The sequence below is a fragment of the Trematomus bernacchii genome, unplaced genomic scaffold (assembly GCF_902827165.1).
Source record: "Trematomus bernacchii unplaced genomic scaffold, fTreBer1.1, whole genome shotgun sequence".
NCBI classification, from domain to species: Eukaryota; Metazoa; Chordata; class Actinopteri; order Perciformes; family Nototheniidae; genus Trematomus; species Trematomus bernacchii.
Window position 1 is genome coordinate 13,096,642 of NW_022987739.1, and position 16,360 is coordinate 13,113,001.

Consider the following 16,360-nt stretch of genomic DNA (forward strand, 5'->3'; position numbering starts at 1 on the left):
TCTTCGGTTTGCTTTAACCGAGGCTACGTAGTTATGCAGCGCCCCCATCGTCAGTAAATGGAAGTACTACAAAGAACCCCGTTTAGTGCAATTATTTCACAAGTTTTGTATACACAGCTCGAAAAACATTACCGAGGTCCGGACCTCGGTGACCTCAATGGTGGATACGGCCATGGTTATGAGTCTACACATAAAATACTAAAGCTATCAAACCTTTTTGTAGTTGTGGTTTTTAAATGTTTTTTTTATTTGATGGAGCACGGGCCACTTTTTAAAGATGTACCTGTTGTCTGTGTTGTTTTGTGTGTCACAATGGATCCCTTGTCTAACTAAGGTCCAATCCCACGCCCTACGCCCTACGCCCTACACACTACACACTACACACTACACACTACACACTACACACTACACACTACACACTACACACTACACACTACCCCTACGTTTGCGCGTTCGCGCGGAGGGTCCGCCACATTAAGTGCTGTTCCAAACCAACAAGTGTGGAGCGGTGTGGAGTCGGCTATCAAGCCCTCAAACAGCGAGTCTGCATCGGTGCTGACTGGAGACCGGTCTCTACCTGACCGGAGTCAACGCTGTGTGTGTCCGTCAGGAAACACGCTGTTAAAAAGTAATTCCAGAAAACATCCACTGATAAACTGCGATGTTAACAACCTCATGATAACCTCATATTTTTTAAATTTAGGATCATACCTGTGTTTAGTCTAGAAAAAGGTAAATGTGTGCATTTTATTATAAAGTTGTGTATATTTACAGACTGTTGCAAAAACGAACTAATAAAAATCAGGTTTAAAACTAAAAGAGCTTTACAAAAAAGTAACACAATTAAAGATGTTTGGAGTTTTATTTGAGTTATTCATTTTAATGTTTTGTCTAAGAGATGCTGATTTGAAACTGTTGTTACATACAGTTACGGCATTTCCTGTTTCTGCCGGAGAGAGGGGAGTTTGTCCCGAAGCTTGCCGCTGTATTTACTCCCTCCACCTGACAGGAGGGAGCCTCGTTGAGCTGCGAGTGTCACTCCACGGAGTTCACTCCGTCACGGAGGGGGAGTGTGTAGGGGTAGGGTGTATGGCGTGGTATGGGATTGGGCCATAATCTACCTACTGGTACAAATAAATAACCTGAACCTGGAACTCCTGCAGCACAGAAAAAATGTGTTTAGTTTAAATAGTCTAAATACACAAATGTCAACACAAAGCGAGTAATACTATCACTCCTGGATCATTTTTTCTCAGTATTGCAGCTTTTTTGTTTTTTCGAGCAACACTGATCTCATATTTTCCGTCAACCATTGATATTTTTCAGGTGTGACATTTTCACCTGACAACAGCACGATATTACTTTTTACAGCAGCACCTTTCTGGTTTGCCTCAACATGTTGCTTTTGGGAGTTTTTCTGAGCTGAAGGACACGTTATTCTCCAGTCATTCAGCAGCAGAGAGGAAGCAGCTGGTTTTCTTATCACCTGGCGGATCCCCTGCCATGTCACACACAGGAAGTGAGAATAAGAAGGAGGCTCTGGTGTATGATCAGAAGGGACAGCAGGTGCTCCACCTCTGAAAAACCAATGAGCTAGTGGGACTCCACACTTCTCTATTAATCAAGAGTGTTTCAACACTTATGACTAACACTTTCTCCCAAAATGGGTGTCGTGTTTCCAGCACAGTGTGGCAGGACACAGTTGGAATCAAACCTCAAAACCTCATTGCATCAGCGCTCAAGTCGCCAAACAGTGACTCATCAAAGCTCAGCTCAGTATAGAAGTGTCCGGTAGTAATAACATCAAAACAACAGCAAAATCCTAACCAACATTTTGGAGGAATTCTTATCAATTACTTACTGGTGTTGAATTGAATAAGAGAAGAAAGCTCTGGTTTTCTCGCTTGACTCCACAATGAATGCAGAATAACAAAAAACACAGAAAAGTCTTGATGTTTTGAAGAAAATGGGTGCCATGTTAACCAACAGCTAAACTATACCCAAACATCTACACACACACTCTCAAACTAAATAATCAAAGTCTTATTAATCCAGCAGTATGCTCACATCTTTCTTTGACATTCATTTTGACTAAAATCTTACCGTTTAAAGTACTTCAGCTTAAACAGTTTCCTGCTCACGATTTATGCGGATTTATTAGCATCAGCATGTTAACATTGTCAATGTGAGCATATTAGCATGCTGACATTAGCACCTCTTGTGCCTATGTTTGGCCCTACAGTGCTGCCATGAGGGCTACATGGTCCTGTTCATTTACTGCATGTACAGCTGCACTAATCATTTGATTGAATCTGGTTATTACTGATATTTTCTGCTCATGATAGAAAATCCTGTAGCTGCTGGAATAATGGGATAGCAGTGGGATAAATAACTGCTGTTAATGTTCAACATTTCCTGCAGCTGCTCCACAGAGAAGCATTTTAAAACTGCTGCTTCAAAAAAAGTCTCCAAACAGACCAATGGACTACTCATATTAGGTGTGGACACCTTAACGTGCAATTAGCATATGTACAAAGGCTTTTACTTTAACCCTTACCCATTTTAGATTACAGGGAAAGAATGGTAACAGAAGATAAAAAGCACAACCTGGTTACAGAAAGATATGTAGGTGACAAGCTCTTGTCGCAGTTTGGATGAACTTCAAACCTTCAACATCTGAACCTCGATCATCAGAAGTGTTCTTTTTTGTAATCACACCGACACTGATGTCACTGGTGTTGTACTGATTACACGTAGAACCCTTTACATCACTGCTGCAGGTCAGCAATAACCTCTGTTTAATTCACTGTAGCATCATCTTGTGGACACTGTTTCCTACCATTACATCATCACAGGATCAACACACATGGCAACACATGGTTAAAACTACCATACTCTAAGTAACATGTGTCTTTGTTGGGACAGGTGATTTTTTAAACTTAAGGGTATAATGTTCTGTAAAGCAATCCAACAGAAGACCAACAACCTGCAAATAAAGTGCAGTTGAATATTTTTAATCAGGTCTTGTTCTTAATATTCTCTCCATTATGACAGTTTGTTTCATTTTTCATCTTGAATTTATAATGCGATAAATCCTTCTCTCCACCTCTTGCTCTAATTTTTGCAAATCAGTTGATTAGCCTGTTGTGTAATTATTTCATTGCCCTCTACTCCACTTAATCAAAGCTCTTGTGTCACAGGTTCTTGGGCCCTAGACATCTTCAGATAATCATCATCATATTCCTGCAGATAAATTAAGAACATTGTTGACATATTTAAGCATTTTTATTTGGGTTTGAAAACTGATTTTTTTAACAAACAAAACACAAAGGGTAAAAGTGGCCGGTATAATATGAGAATTATCAGAGTGTCAGAATGGGTTTTTCACTACATCAGGAGTGCTTAAGATTTAGGATCTGCTACTGATTTGTCTGAACAATGGGAAGCATGCCTGCCCTCATCAGTGTTGTTTTTTCCTGCTATAATCACACTCCTTGATCAAATAAAAAAGCAAAGGTTGATCCTGCAGCTCCACCATGAAATGAATGTTAAATCCTGCAGGTATCCCACAATCCACCACAGCCATTGCCCTGCACAACGCATACTGTATACACTTATCTATATAGTCTATTCACATGTACATCAGCTATGTACGGCCTTACATATGCTTACAGATAAAGACTCGGCACACATACAGTGCAGAATGGCTCCACTACACCTACACTCTGACTGTTGCTCTGACAGCGTGAGGGTTTAATCAGAGTTGAAGAGCATTTCATAGGACCATGTTGATCCTTCATGAGAGCGTTCAAAGCCGCTGCTGTTTTCCTAATTAGGAAAATGAATATGAATTCCCCCGTATGGTGAGAGGAGAGGCTCTTGATGAAGCTTCCTACTGTGCAAGTGACGTGTGACATGTCAGTGAGCGTATAAGTACAAACAGCCAGAAAAAGCCGGTTTCTCTGATGAAAAGCTGAAAGATATATGTAAAATGACACCCGGGGACACCCGGGGATGCAAAGAGTGTGATTACAGTCGCTCCATAAATAGAGCCAGTCTCCAATCAGCCCTCTAACTCTCCCTGTAGGTGTTTGTATGCTGTGATTAACTCTGCAGGCAGTGTGCATGACGGCAGTGTGCATGAAAGCTGGATGTTTCGCATTCAAAAGGTCAACTCTTAGAGCGGCAAGGGGTGAAAGCTGTTGGGGTTTATATGTCAGCCTGGAATCTTACCTTTGAAAACTCCTACATAAATGGATAAAAGCCATTTGTTGATTTTATAAAGTTATTTTAAACCATGAAAAAGCACCACTTTAAATAGAATTATTATATCATTCCAATCATTATTTTAGAATTGTATAATCATAAATTTAACTATTTTATGGTAAATGTTCATCAAGGTTTAAAACATGCTCCAGAGTGGATTTTCTTTATGTTGTGGTTACAGAGAGAATGGATCTGACTACACATCAGTGAGTAGTTGTGCATGGAAATGTCAAGCACTTTTGTATCAGATGCAGCTTGTTTTCCACAAAATGATATAAACATGTACTTGTTGTTGATGGTGTCTCTTGGATTACATTAGATATGCAGGGATATTTAATTTGTAATACTGAGTGCATTCAGCATCACATTTCAAAGTGTGAGAAATTATCCATTGCATGTATCATGCTTAAAAACATCTTAACCAATTTACCACTGAAGTGAGATAAAACAAATTGGAGATTTTAAAATAAACTCTCGCTACCCAAAAAAAACTGCCTACAGTCTATAATGAATGACCTAATTATCAGTTGACCGGTGTATTACCAATTTGCCAGAAAGTTGAACACATTTCAGTGACTCTTTGTCCTTCTTATATCATTTTACATTTAAAATTGAATTATGCCCTTAAAAATGCATTAACCAAGACAGTCTTTGAAGCATTATTCTTTGTTAAAGAATAATTATTGACTGACTTGTTCATGATGAACAGTGTGTGTGTGTGCACGTGTGTGTGTGCGTGTGCGTGTGCGTGTACGTGTGTGTGTGTGTCCTAATATGTCTTTATTAACGACGAACAAAGCCCTGAAGAAAAGATAAAACATTTACGGATGTGAAGAAATCCAAGTTCAAACCCAGTGATCATGAGACGTGACGCATGACTGCAGTGTTAACTTAAGACCTGATAAGGAAGGTTGAAGTGGTGTGTGTGTGCGTGTGCGTGTGCGTGTGCGTGTGCGTGTGCGTGTGCGTGTGCGTGTGCGAGTGCGTGTGAGTAAGAGGGGCAGCCATGAACCTTATTTACCTCGAGCCGAGACATTTATGCTGGGTATTTGTTGCAGCAGCAAGACAGCAGCTGAAACAAAAAAGACAACAAATAGAGCAGATTTTAAAATGGTATTCATCAATTCTTGTTATATAGTTTAGACATTACAACAAGTCGATCATCATGAAGTATACTAATAGAAAATGTTTGCTCTAAGGGGAAAAAGGAACGATTGCCGCCGTTTCATATGAGAAAATGAAACGAAAACCTTCTGTTGTTGCTCAACTGCAAATTGATAATCCATCATGCAGTAAAGAAAGTAATTCTCCTTCCCAAACCAGAAATATTTGAACATGAACCTTCATTAAACACTCATAAATCATATTAAATGCAAGAAAAAATACTAAAGCAAGGAGAGTATAAACGTAGGTTTCTAATACATATAAAAACTATATAAATGGCATTTATGCAAACTCTCATCATTAAAGTATTCATATGACCCATGGACACCACCTGGCATTACCCTGAGCCCAGTGATGGAGGGAGGATCTGTGATGGAGTCCTCACATGTACATGACGAAGCACTTTTATTACTTTGATTAACTGATTTGTTGTTTTTCAAGACAAGCACACAGAGCGCTCAGAACACAAAACACAGAGGCAGGACAAAATGTAACACAATAAACAGAAATTACTAAAACTCGATAGCAGGGACAAAATGTGTTGTCTAGTGTTCAAAGCCAAATTTAATTACAAGACATTTTAAGCGCTACATATGAAGGACAATAAATCATAACATAGGGAATTGACAGTACAGATATAGTGTGTTTTAGATTAGTAAAAACAGGCGGTTCACTATTTTTTGGGGGACGAAAAATAAGAAACTTGGTGGAGTTTCCATTCCACATTGGTTGAATATTTACCATTGATTCAAAGGCTTTTTCGACTCAGTATCATACTCAGTATGTCATATTTGACTATTTTATTTTATTTACTTATATATTTTGTATTATTACTTGTCAGCACACTCTGTGTCCTTATGTGTTACTCAACAGCACCTTTCATTAGATGCCCCATGCATCCACAACGCCAACATATTTCACATGCCACAATTCCAGTTTGTAACAGCAGGCATTGTGGGAAAAGAAAGTGAAGGCTTAAGGCCAAATCAAGATTAACAGTTGACAGTCAGACATTACAGAAAGAATTCACAGTATTTGTTCTGTTAATTTAAAAACACTTCACAGGAAATGTTTTGTTTACATTCCTCATTACATTAATTTGCAGTCCAAATCTGATTAGATTCCTGTCCGTTACAAGAAGCCCGAGGGGTGGGAAACGATATAATTTGTGTACGAGGAGTCGGTTTATCCGTTGCAATTCCTGATGTTAGTCATAGCGGTCCATAAGAGTCATGGATTATTAAACTTCCCTTCAGGCTATTCAAATCCATTCAATCTAGAATTCAGTTAGATTTTGGTAAAGATAAAACACAACATGGAAATGTTTTATTCACGCTTATCATCCCTTACTGTCAGCCCTATTAGGTTATCAGATATTCATTGTGAAGGAAAAACATCTTTAGATTTACAGTAATGGTGTGTTCTTCATTCATTGTCTTTTACTGTGAAGAAAGATCAATGCCATGCTTTAGTTTAGATATTAACAAAGGTTTGACCTGTGATTACATCCTAACTTCCAAACATCAGTGTTGCAGCCAATTATTATTATCATTAATTAATTTCAAGATTACTTTACCCAGTACTTAATTTGTTTTTCGATCAAATCTAATGAAAATAGTGAAAATCCCCTTGTGATTTTGCACAGCGGTGACCCAAACTTGTCAGCTCAGTATGACAAAAAAAGTCTAAAAATAAATGCATTTAAGAAGCTGAAACTATTTCTATTTGTTTTAAAAAACCACTATTTAACTGTCACCTAAAACAACATCTCTAGAGGACATGCACCATGCACACACTGCTTTATTGGAAAGATATGTGGAATAAATACATCTTTAAAAATAACGTAATGGTCTTATTGGAGGCTGTATGGTGTCATGTTATATTGAGCGGTGTCTCATCTTTGGTCCACACCCTTTTATATCAAATGTTATTGAACTGTATTGATATGAGTGCTGTAAACAGGTGTTATTCAGGGGTATTAGCAAACAGTTAAAGCTAACTGCATCCATTTATGGCTGAAGTGAAATAGACAACAGGTTTTCATCTTTGCAAAATGTATTTATATGACATTACCCTCGTCTAATTCATGAAATAAACTGATACATGTGTACAGTACATACCCAATACATTGTTTACAGAGATCTGGGGTTAAAAGTGCATATTGGGGCCTTTCTGTGCCTGACTTCTGTTCTCAGACAGTTATATCTTCTGAGACTGTTTATGAAATTTGAATGACCCGTTAAGTAAAATGATGTGGTGTTTACAAGAACAATCTTATATATGACAGTAATGGAAAACTACAGAAGTAGTGTGAAAAGGCCACTTATTAATAAGTGACCCTTCTACAGTATGTCATATACACAGCTTTGTGTTTACACAAATGGGTGCTTTTTTATACTTGCTTTAAGTAACAGTAAATCTAGGATTTAATAATTATTGACAAAGGATAACAGACATCATATCCTGAAGTTCTGTACATCAAGTACTCTGATGGTCATTGACACCACTAACTCCAACAACAGCATTAGTAAGAAAATCAACAGGCTGGCACTGTGGTTTGAGAACAACTAAATCACAGCAAATAAATGTTATTGGATTTCCAGAGGGACCAGCTCACTGCCCTGACCCTGGTGGGAAACGTCCAGACAATAGAGCATGATGAGTAGTTTTAACACCTCGGCACTACCATCGACAAGTTACTTTTAAGACTACTGATGAGCTGATTCTCTCTAGAGCCAGCAATGCCTGTTCTGCTCTGCTAACAACCCGACCCCCCCAACGTGATTGAAAAGATCAGCAGCAAGATCATTAACACAGGAACAGGTGCTTCTCAGCATCGTACATGAGAAACTGACTGAGCTGAAGACCGCACACACAATCTCAAGACCTTTTACAACTTCTGTTCGTACATAATGCTTCTAATAACCAGAATATATAGATTTGATCATACCTCTATGTGAAGTAGGTGTTGTATGTGAATTAAGTGTCTTATTTTTCCACTGTAAAACAAAGTAATCTGAGCTTTGTCAGTTAGGCTTGTCGGCGAGTCTAAATACTACATTATCGATAGTGAGGCTTATCTTTGGCTTCTGCTGCACACACATCCCAGGATTAAGCTCTGTGATTCAATGTTTCTTGATAAAATGCACCTGGAGAGTCATGTTTAAAATCTCCCTAATAAGTGTTGCTGTCTACCAAACGTTTTTTTAAGCAGATATTTTCTAAGTGCCATGTCTGGGGAAAATTAATAAAACTTTTACTTCCAGAACCAGAGGCATCAAAAATAGCACCTTCTACTTTGCCGCTCTCGGACTTGTCTGATCTCAAAAAAGTATTTAAGTATCAGCTTTAGAGAAATGTGCAGCCTTGATTTACTGAGAGCTTTCTAACTAAACTCTGTATTTTGTTTGTTTATTTTGCTTCTAAGAAAAAAAGCTTCATAGTGGAGCTGGAAACCCTCTGCCCACTGACACGCAGTTTTACAAGATTCCTTTTGACAGCTTCAGCCAAAGTGCAGCAACATGTATGATACATTTGTCAGTTTATTTGCAATGCAATCTTTCACTTCTCAGAGTAATGACAGCATGAGTCATTTAAGGAAGAAGAGATTCTTAAGAGTGTTCCAACAAGAAGCTATCATTAGCGTGCGGTGGGCAATGACAAATGATGAGTCTATTTAATGGCCTATTTGGCAAGTTCTCAAATACTAATGAATCTCCTAATTAGGCTCTTACTAAAAGGTACATTAGCAAGGTCAAGCTTACATTCTAGACTCACTACACTGGCTTCCAATTCGGTTCCGAATTGATTTTAAACTCCTTTTATTTGTTTTTAAAGCACTAAATAGGCTGGCTCCGGCTTATATAGCCGAACTCCTCCATCGCTACACCCCAGCCAGAGCTTTAAGGTCTGCTGACCAGCTGCTGCTGATAGTGCCCAAGACCAGGCTCAAAACCCGAGGGCACCGAGCCTTCGCAGCAGCTGGCCCCAGGCTCTGGAACACTCTGCCCCTCCATGTGAGGTCGGCCCAGACCCTAGGGTTTTTTAAATCAACACTAAAGACACACTTCTTCTCCCTGGCCTTCTAGTCAGAGCGGAGCACGACTCCTGACTTTTCCCTGTGTTTGATTTTTATATTTGCTGTTGTAATTTATTGTCTTCTGTTTTGCGATTGTAGTAATGTGTTATTTATTATTTGCATGTACAGCACTTTGGCTCGACCAAAAATCGTTTTAAAATGTGCTTTATAAATAAAACCTGATTTGATTTGATTTACATCTCATTACACATTGTGTTGAAATTATCCAAAAGTTCACAGTGTGTCCTGGCACAGCATGCCTTTAATGATTAACCATCTTAAAACGGGTGTCCTTGTCATAAATTCTACAATCAACCATCATAAAGTGAACACCCAAGGCGTCTCGTGATGCCGTCATTGTCGTGGTGACGCACAACAGAAAGATTCAGGCTGATAAGGACCGCAAAGACTCTCATCAACGTCAAGAACTTCAGATCAAGACGATTAGGGTTAATGTTCACAATCGTCAACCAAACCCATGCACCTCTACAAGTTATGACTATATGTACCATTATCATGTCTTACTGCTATAGTCCCTTTTTTGAAAAGGATACATTTCATTTTTGTTGCCAGAGACTCTAAGTCACTGCTTCCGGCCAATAAATAAATTCCAACTTTATTCTAATTTTGAGATCATTTAAAGCATTTCTTGCGAGCAGTCCAGGAACAAGAACCAATATGTGCGACCTAAGATTATGAATGCTTTGAAAAGTAAAATATATGACATGTTAATCATGAGCTTTAGGGGTGCAGATTATGTTACCTCTGCACAGAGCCAGGCTAGCTGTTCCCCCGGTTTCCAGTCGTTGTGCTATGCTAAGCTAACCCTCTGCTGCTATAGCTTCATATTTAGAAAGGTAGAAATGTGAACATGCCAATCATCATCTAACTGGGAAAGAAATCCAAAATGTCTAATAGTTGTAACAGTTTCAATTATATATTGTAAGTAATATTTTTCATTTGATTTTAGATTGCTGCTGTTTGGATCACATTACTGCCATTGATTTCCTGCAAATGGTGTTTTGGTATAAAAACTCAAAAGAATAAAACAGCACATTAAGTTCACTCTTAAATTGCTTTTAGACTACAGATAGAAAAAGGTCTGTCCTCCACTGTGACCAAATGTCTTTGTATTTCACGCCCTTGTTACACAGGAGTTGGTTTTCCAGCTCAATCAGTGACTTATTGTCACTCACTTAGGTAAACAGTGGAAACAATAGCTTTTGACCAAAATCACTGAGGGGAACCAGCAAGTCATGACCATAAGTGTTCATATAGGTGTGTTTCTACTCAATGTTGATTCTGTTTAGCTCTCTGAAGCAGACTCATTTTCTCAAAGGGGCCATTTCATCTCATCTCTGATTCCACTTTTTCTGAGTTTCAAACCAGAAACTTCACATGTTGTTAAACACGAAGGCTCTTTCCAATTATATATATGGTATGCAACTAGGCCGCATAAAGCCTCAGAAAAACATTTAAAATAGTAAAAACTTAAAATAGTAAAAACACTAAAAAAGCAGAAATAATCCTGCTGCTGTGACGAACAACAAAACTGACAAACTGAAATCTGAATTTAAGTCAATAAAATCCCAGTGCTCTTTCTCTTCTTACCAGCGATTTCTTACGAAGAGGTATGACAAATACTTTTCTGTCACATACCAGTGAGTCATGCAGACAGACTAAAGCAGAATTGGCTCCGCAAATGTTTGCAGATTAACCAGCTTCAGATGGTGATGGATGACAAGCAGGAGGCGGCGGCTCAGTGCTGGAGCAGCACGCCATCTATTGGAAACAGAGGGGACTCCATGTCTTGTTTTCTGCGTTACTTGTTAAATTGATGACACTGAAGCTTCCCATATAAGAAACAGGTCTGACAGAACGACTTGAATGCACTGTGGGTAGTATGTCAGCACAGCAGGAGAAGAGAAACAGCCATTCTCATACAATCAATCAGACAACAAAACCTGAAGAACTACATTTTTCAGGTTAAAACTAGACAGGAAATGTTTGTCTATAAACCTTTAAAAAGATCCCACTATACAAACATCAATGTCCTGACTTAAACATATTTAAAAGGCTGAATAATGACAACACATTTAGAATGAATTTTTCCCTCTATTTTCTCTTCAAACTGAAGGTGTCTTTTGAGCAAGGCACCGCACCAACGCAATTAAAGAGGAAACAAGAACAACCTATAGATCAATAAAACATATAATTAGGAGAATTCTAAAAAAACTTCACGAACAAAGGATGAACGGGAATAAATACAAAGAGAAACAAAGTAGTCTGGCAGTGAAATATGACTACCGACATATTTTTCGTTGTGTCCCATTCTGAAAATGTGGGTTTGTGGGAGAGACAAAGAGTCAGAACAAAATGATGATAGACTAAATAAAAAATTGGAAGAGATATGATGAAAAGAATGTAGCTATGTCAAACAATAGAGATGTGTATGTGTATGTGTATGTGTATGTGTGTGTGTGTGTGTGTGTGTGTGTGTGTGTGTGTGTGTGTGTGTGTGTGTGTGTGTGTGTGTGTGTGTGTGTGTGTCCGTGTGTCCGTGTGTCCGTGTGTGTGTGTCAAGGGGTTATAAAGACGGAATAAAGGAAGCAGATATAGAGGAAGGAAGGAGATAAAGTCAGGGGGAGGGGATGCATAAATATTTTGGGGACTTGCATTCCACGTTGGTTTGCTCGTGAAGCTGAATTATAACAAAACTTCAACAGACACAGTCATGCTTAAATGACAGAACAATGCAATACAACTGTGAGTCTGGTATTCTACTACAATTGCATATACGCTGCATGGATACTAAACACTGAGGGCATTAAGTACAAATATGACAAGAATCTATGAGTGATAGAGAAATACTAGACAATCGTTCATATAAATATTTAATGTATTGACAGGCACATCATGGGAATATTTAAGAAAATATGCTATTATGCAATACAAACACACCAATGAATGTATTATAGGGATAAAATATAACATGAATCACGATCATATCAGCCTACAGTCACGGTTGAGAAGCCTGCATCAGACACGTTGTATGTTTGTGTTCTATAGCAACACTTCAAGTGAAAACGTGTTTTCTTTTAGTATTTTCTTTTCTTTTTGAGCAACCTTTCAGCCTTTCAGTTCACTAAGTTACCTTTAAGTGAGAAACACGTACACACCTAAGACATAGACTGCCTATTCAAGCACTTTAACAGTCACAAACTTTTAAAATGTAAGTTTAAAGATGAATTTTCACTCACCACAGTTACCGGCGGTCTTCCCTCTCGGGGTTAGTCTTACAGGAAAGTGTCTCTGAACCTGCTGGAGTTGTCTGTCAGGTAAAGCCGCCGCAGTTATCACTCTTTGCCATTTTTATTGCTGTAGAATAGTTAGTTAGTTTAGACTTCAAACTCTGCAACATGCAGGGCTAGGTGCCCCGCCGTCACTGTGACGTCGACGCCCTGGATCACATGCCAGGAAGTGGGCAGCGGGACGTAAACAACTTTACTATATTAACCACGAGGTCTGCCTTTCTACACACACCCACCCACACACACACACACCACACACACGCACACACACACACACACACACACACACACACACACACACACACACACACACACACACACACACACACACACACACACACACACCTGTACTTGTTTGATCATCTATTAGGCTTATCTGTACTTTGCCAACTCTTGCCTCCTTCCATGTTTCACAATTCTCTTTTGCTGATAGGCTGCTTAATGCTTAATTACTCCCCTTTAAGTTATCTTTGTTTTACCTCATTTAACTAGAAGATATATTGAGCTTACAGACATAAAAAAGGGGTTTTAAAGCATTCAACAATTGTATATTTGTTGTTGTTTTGATCACTATGCATTTTAAATTGAATTCGCCATTACACATTTTCCTGCTAAGAATTTGTTTTCATTTAATTTCTAATAGATAAACCTATTTTTTTTTTTTACACAAACATGCCAAGTAGTTATTGCATTTAGTCGTCTTTTTTTTGCAATCGTCCAGAATGCTAATATCTAATTTCTGCTTTTGTGGATAACTTAAACACATGGATTCAGATGTAAAGGCTCCCTCACAGTCACAGACGTTACTAATATGTATTTTAATCATATTTACAAGTTTGGCCAGAATGCCAGATGCTCCCACAGCATCTCTTATCCAGGCACACCCTTAGTTTAGCCACAGTGGCACACTCATCTTACTGGGTCTTACCTTGTTGGGTATCGCTCACCATCAAAGCCCTCGGACAACATGCTTTATCTCTGGAGTCTGAGCCATCTGTCCTGGGACACTTGACCTGGTGAAGTGTGGGTGAAAAGACAACACAGTTGGCTCTTCTGAGCATAACATCAATCTAAGTGAGGGGTCACAGAAACCAATGACACAGAAAAGTAAAATTCAGCAATGTGTTTTAGGAGTATTTGTTTTATTTTGTTGAAAACATCACAATAATGTGCTTTTCATATTCTGACAGTGAGTGTTAATGCACTTAAGGCTCTGTCATATGGTGATCCTCTGGACTTTTTGAAGTTTGATTTTAGTGCAATCCCTGAATGTAAGCATGTGGCAAAATTACTTACCAGAAAAGTAAAATAGAGAAGTGTAAAATATTATCCCTGATTGAGAGAAGGCTGAATGTCTCAGTCATTACTATTTATAATATAATACCTACATTTTATGTCATTTTTTCTAGCCTGTCCTCTCATGTCGCCTTAATCCTTTTTCCCATCTCTTTTCTCAGTAAGTTCACAGTCTTTGTGTTCTTACTTAGCCCAAAATAGTTCCATGCATTTGTGATTTTCACTGTTCCTTTTGAAATTGAACACAACACAAAGAGTTGGTTTCTTCATCTAAACTATTTTAGGATTCAACTATAAACTTCTGGATGTCTCAGGCCAGGGTATACATTATTTATACATCATATACGACAATACATAATATACAATATTTCACATGTAATTGTTCATTTCAGTTAGTTATGTTTTGTTATGTATAACAACAATAATAATACATATAATAATAATAATAATAATAACTGCCCAAATAGGCATTCATACATCCAGATAACAGTATTTTCCTGTACACCTTCAACACAGGAAGTACATCTTCCTGTACAATGTTGACGACAAAAATCCCTAAATCATCATGTACATTTTAAATGTACTGTATTCTTGTAACATCATTTGTAAGAGTGCAATTATGAATTCTACAAAGTGCTTACAAATAAATACATCACCAATATGGAAAACATTCAATTTACATGTGTACCTTTAAGGCTGATTCTCTTTTCAAAATAAACTGTAGAGAAATAGTTAGTGCAAAAGTTGATTCAGCTCCAATCAGCAGAATTAAAAGCAGCCAAACAAGCAGGTCAAAGCTAAAGCAGAACTACTCTACTGCCATTGAAAAAAGTGCTTTGTAAAGAAACAAGCCTGAGATATACATAGAAATGGTCTTGTGTAAACAACATTTCTGGGTTTTTTTCTGCACAGAATCATCAGAGTTGTAGAGCAGACAGGATGTCTGGTGAAGTGTCCGTCATTTTGAGTACTGGGCGAACGGAGACGCCTCGTTCACTTTGCTCTGGAGAGATGAGTAAAAAGAAAAAGGCATTTAAAAGAATAAACCATTCAACGAGGTGTATGCTGATTTACATAAAGGTATATTTCAGTATCCATTATCTGTCAACTATCTTGTATTTAGAATAACAGGTAGGTAGAGTGTATTTCGTCATGCACTGGACTGATGATTGATGAAGTCACACAAAAACATTTTGCGAAACAGTTAAAGACCTGCTTTGTAAATTGACAGACTACCAGTCTTCAAGAGCCTTCAGGTTTGGTCATCAATATGGCACTGATGGGTAACTCCTCTTCAGTGTGGCATTTAAATGTTTATTTAGGGATCAATAAATAAATACCAAGCGAGGATGTGTTTGATTCTGTTAGCACCACGTAAGCTCAACATGCAGGAAAAATTAAGATTTTCACTAAATAACACTTACATACACAGCTTATCTACTTATCACCTGCTCATCTTGCATACTCAGCTGAGTTTGTACCCACATGCTGTTGGCCATGTATTGTATGTGCTGCTGTGTATGTTAAAATGAAAAACTCTCTTCTAATTCATGTCCTGACAACGGCTTCTTTTAATGTAGCAATAAAGATTTAGAGATAGCTGGAAACTGTTTTGCCTACAGTATGTCTCCAGTTTTTCACACGGTGCAGGCCTGATGCTTGGTCACACTTTCATTTGAAATAAAACTGAAGACTCCAGGATGCTGACGCACTGATGCCGTGCTGATGATAAGCTTTCCTTTCTGAAGAAAACGCTTAGTCATTCCATTCTCACCACATAATGTGCTAATTCTGAGACTTTGCCACACACTTATAACCTGGTTAGGCTTTCCTGTTATTGTAAACGAGAGAGCAGCAAACCACTGTGCTCACTGCAGCGGGGGAGAAGTTAGAAGATAGTTGTTGAAAACTTTTTAAATGTCAGCTGTTACACTGACAGCGTTTACAGTTCAATTCCCTTTGGATTTAGACTTCATGCATAAATGTTGACTAGTTGCATCTTAAGGACTGAATGGCAGACAACTTTGAAAGACAAATACTTATTTTAGGTCCTGAGCACTTAAGACCAATTTCAGCCTGCTCTTGACACCTTAGCTCAACATGTTGTACCTATACGGTTAAGAACCGTAGTGTTTTTTTAGGCTAGCTCAGTTGTGATTCTTCCAACTGAGAAATTCGCTAATTGTATGTTTCCTTATGTCTCCTGATCTTCAATGAGTTATTCATGCTTTTGTCTTATCTTGAT

General features: G+C 38.3%; 1 protein-coding gene across 2 annotated transcripts in view; it reads right to left on the reverse strand.

The window, feature by feature from the left end:
- Window positions 1-12,933, reverse strand: part of LOC117495749 (cAMP-specific 3',5'-cyclic phosphodiesterase 4C-like) — a 105,332-nt gene extending 92,399 nt beyond the window's left edge. For both annotated transcript variants that reach the window (XM_034147240.1, XM_034147242.1), the window contains exons 1-2: window positions 12,769-12,933; window positions 5,288-5,338 (exon numbers count right to left, since the gene is read on the reverse strand). In XM_034147240.1, the coding sequence (XP_034003131.1) occupies window positions 5,288-5,302 (15 nt within the window). In that variant the 5' untranslated portion in view covers window positions 5,303-5,338; window positions 12,769-12,933. The remainder of the gene's footprint in view (window positions 1-5,287; window positions 5,339-12,768) is intronic.
- Between the last annotated feature and the right edge of the window lie 3,427 nt (window positions 12,934-16,360).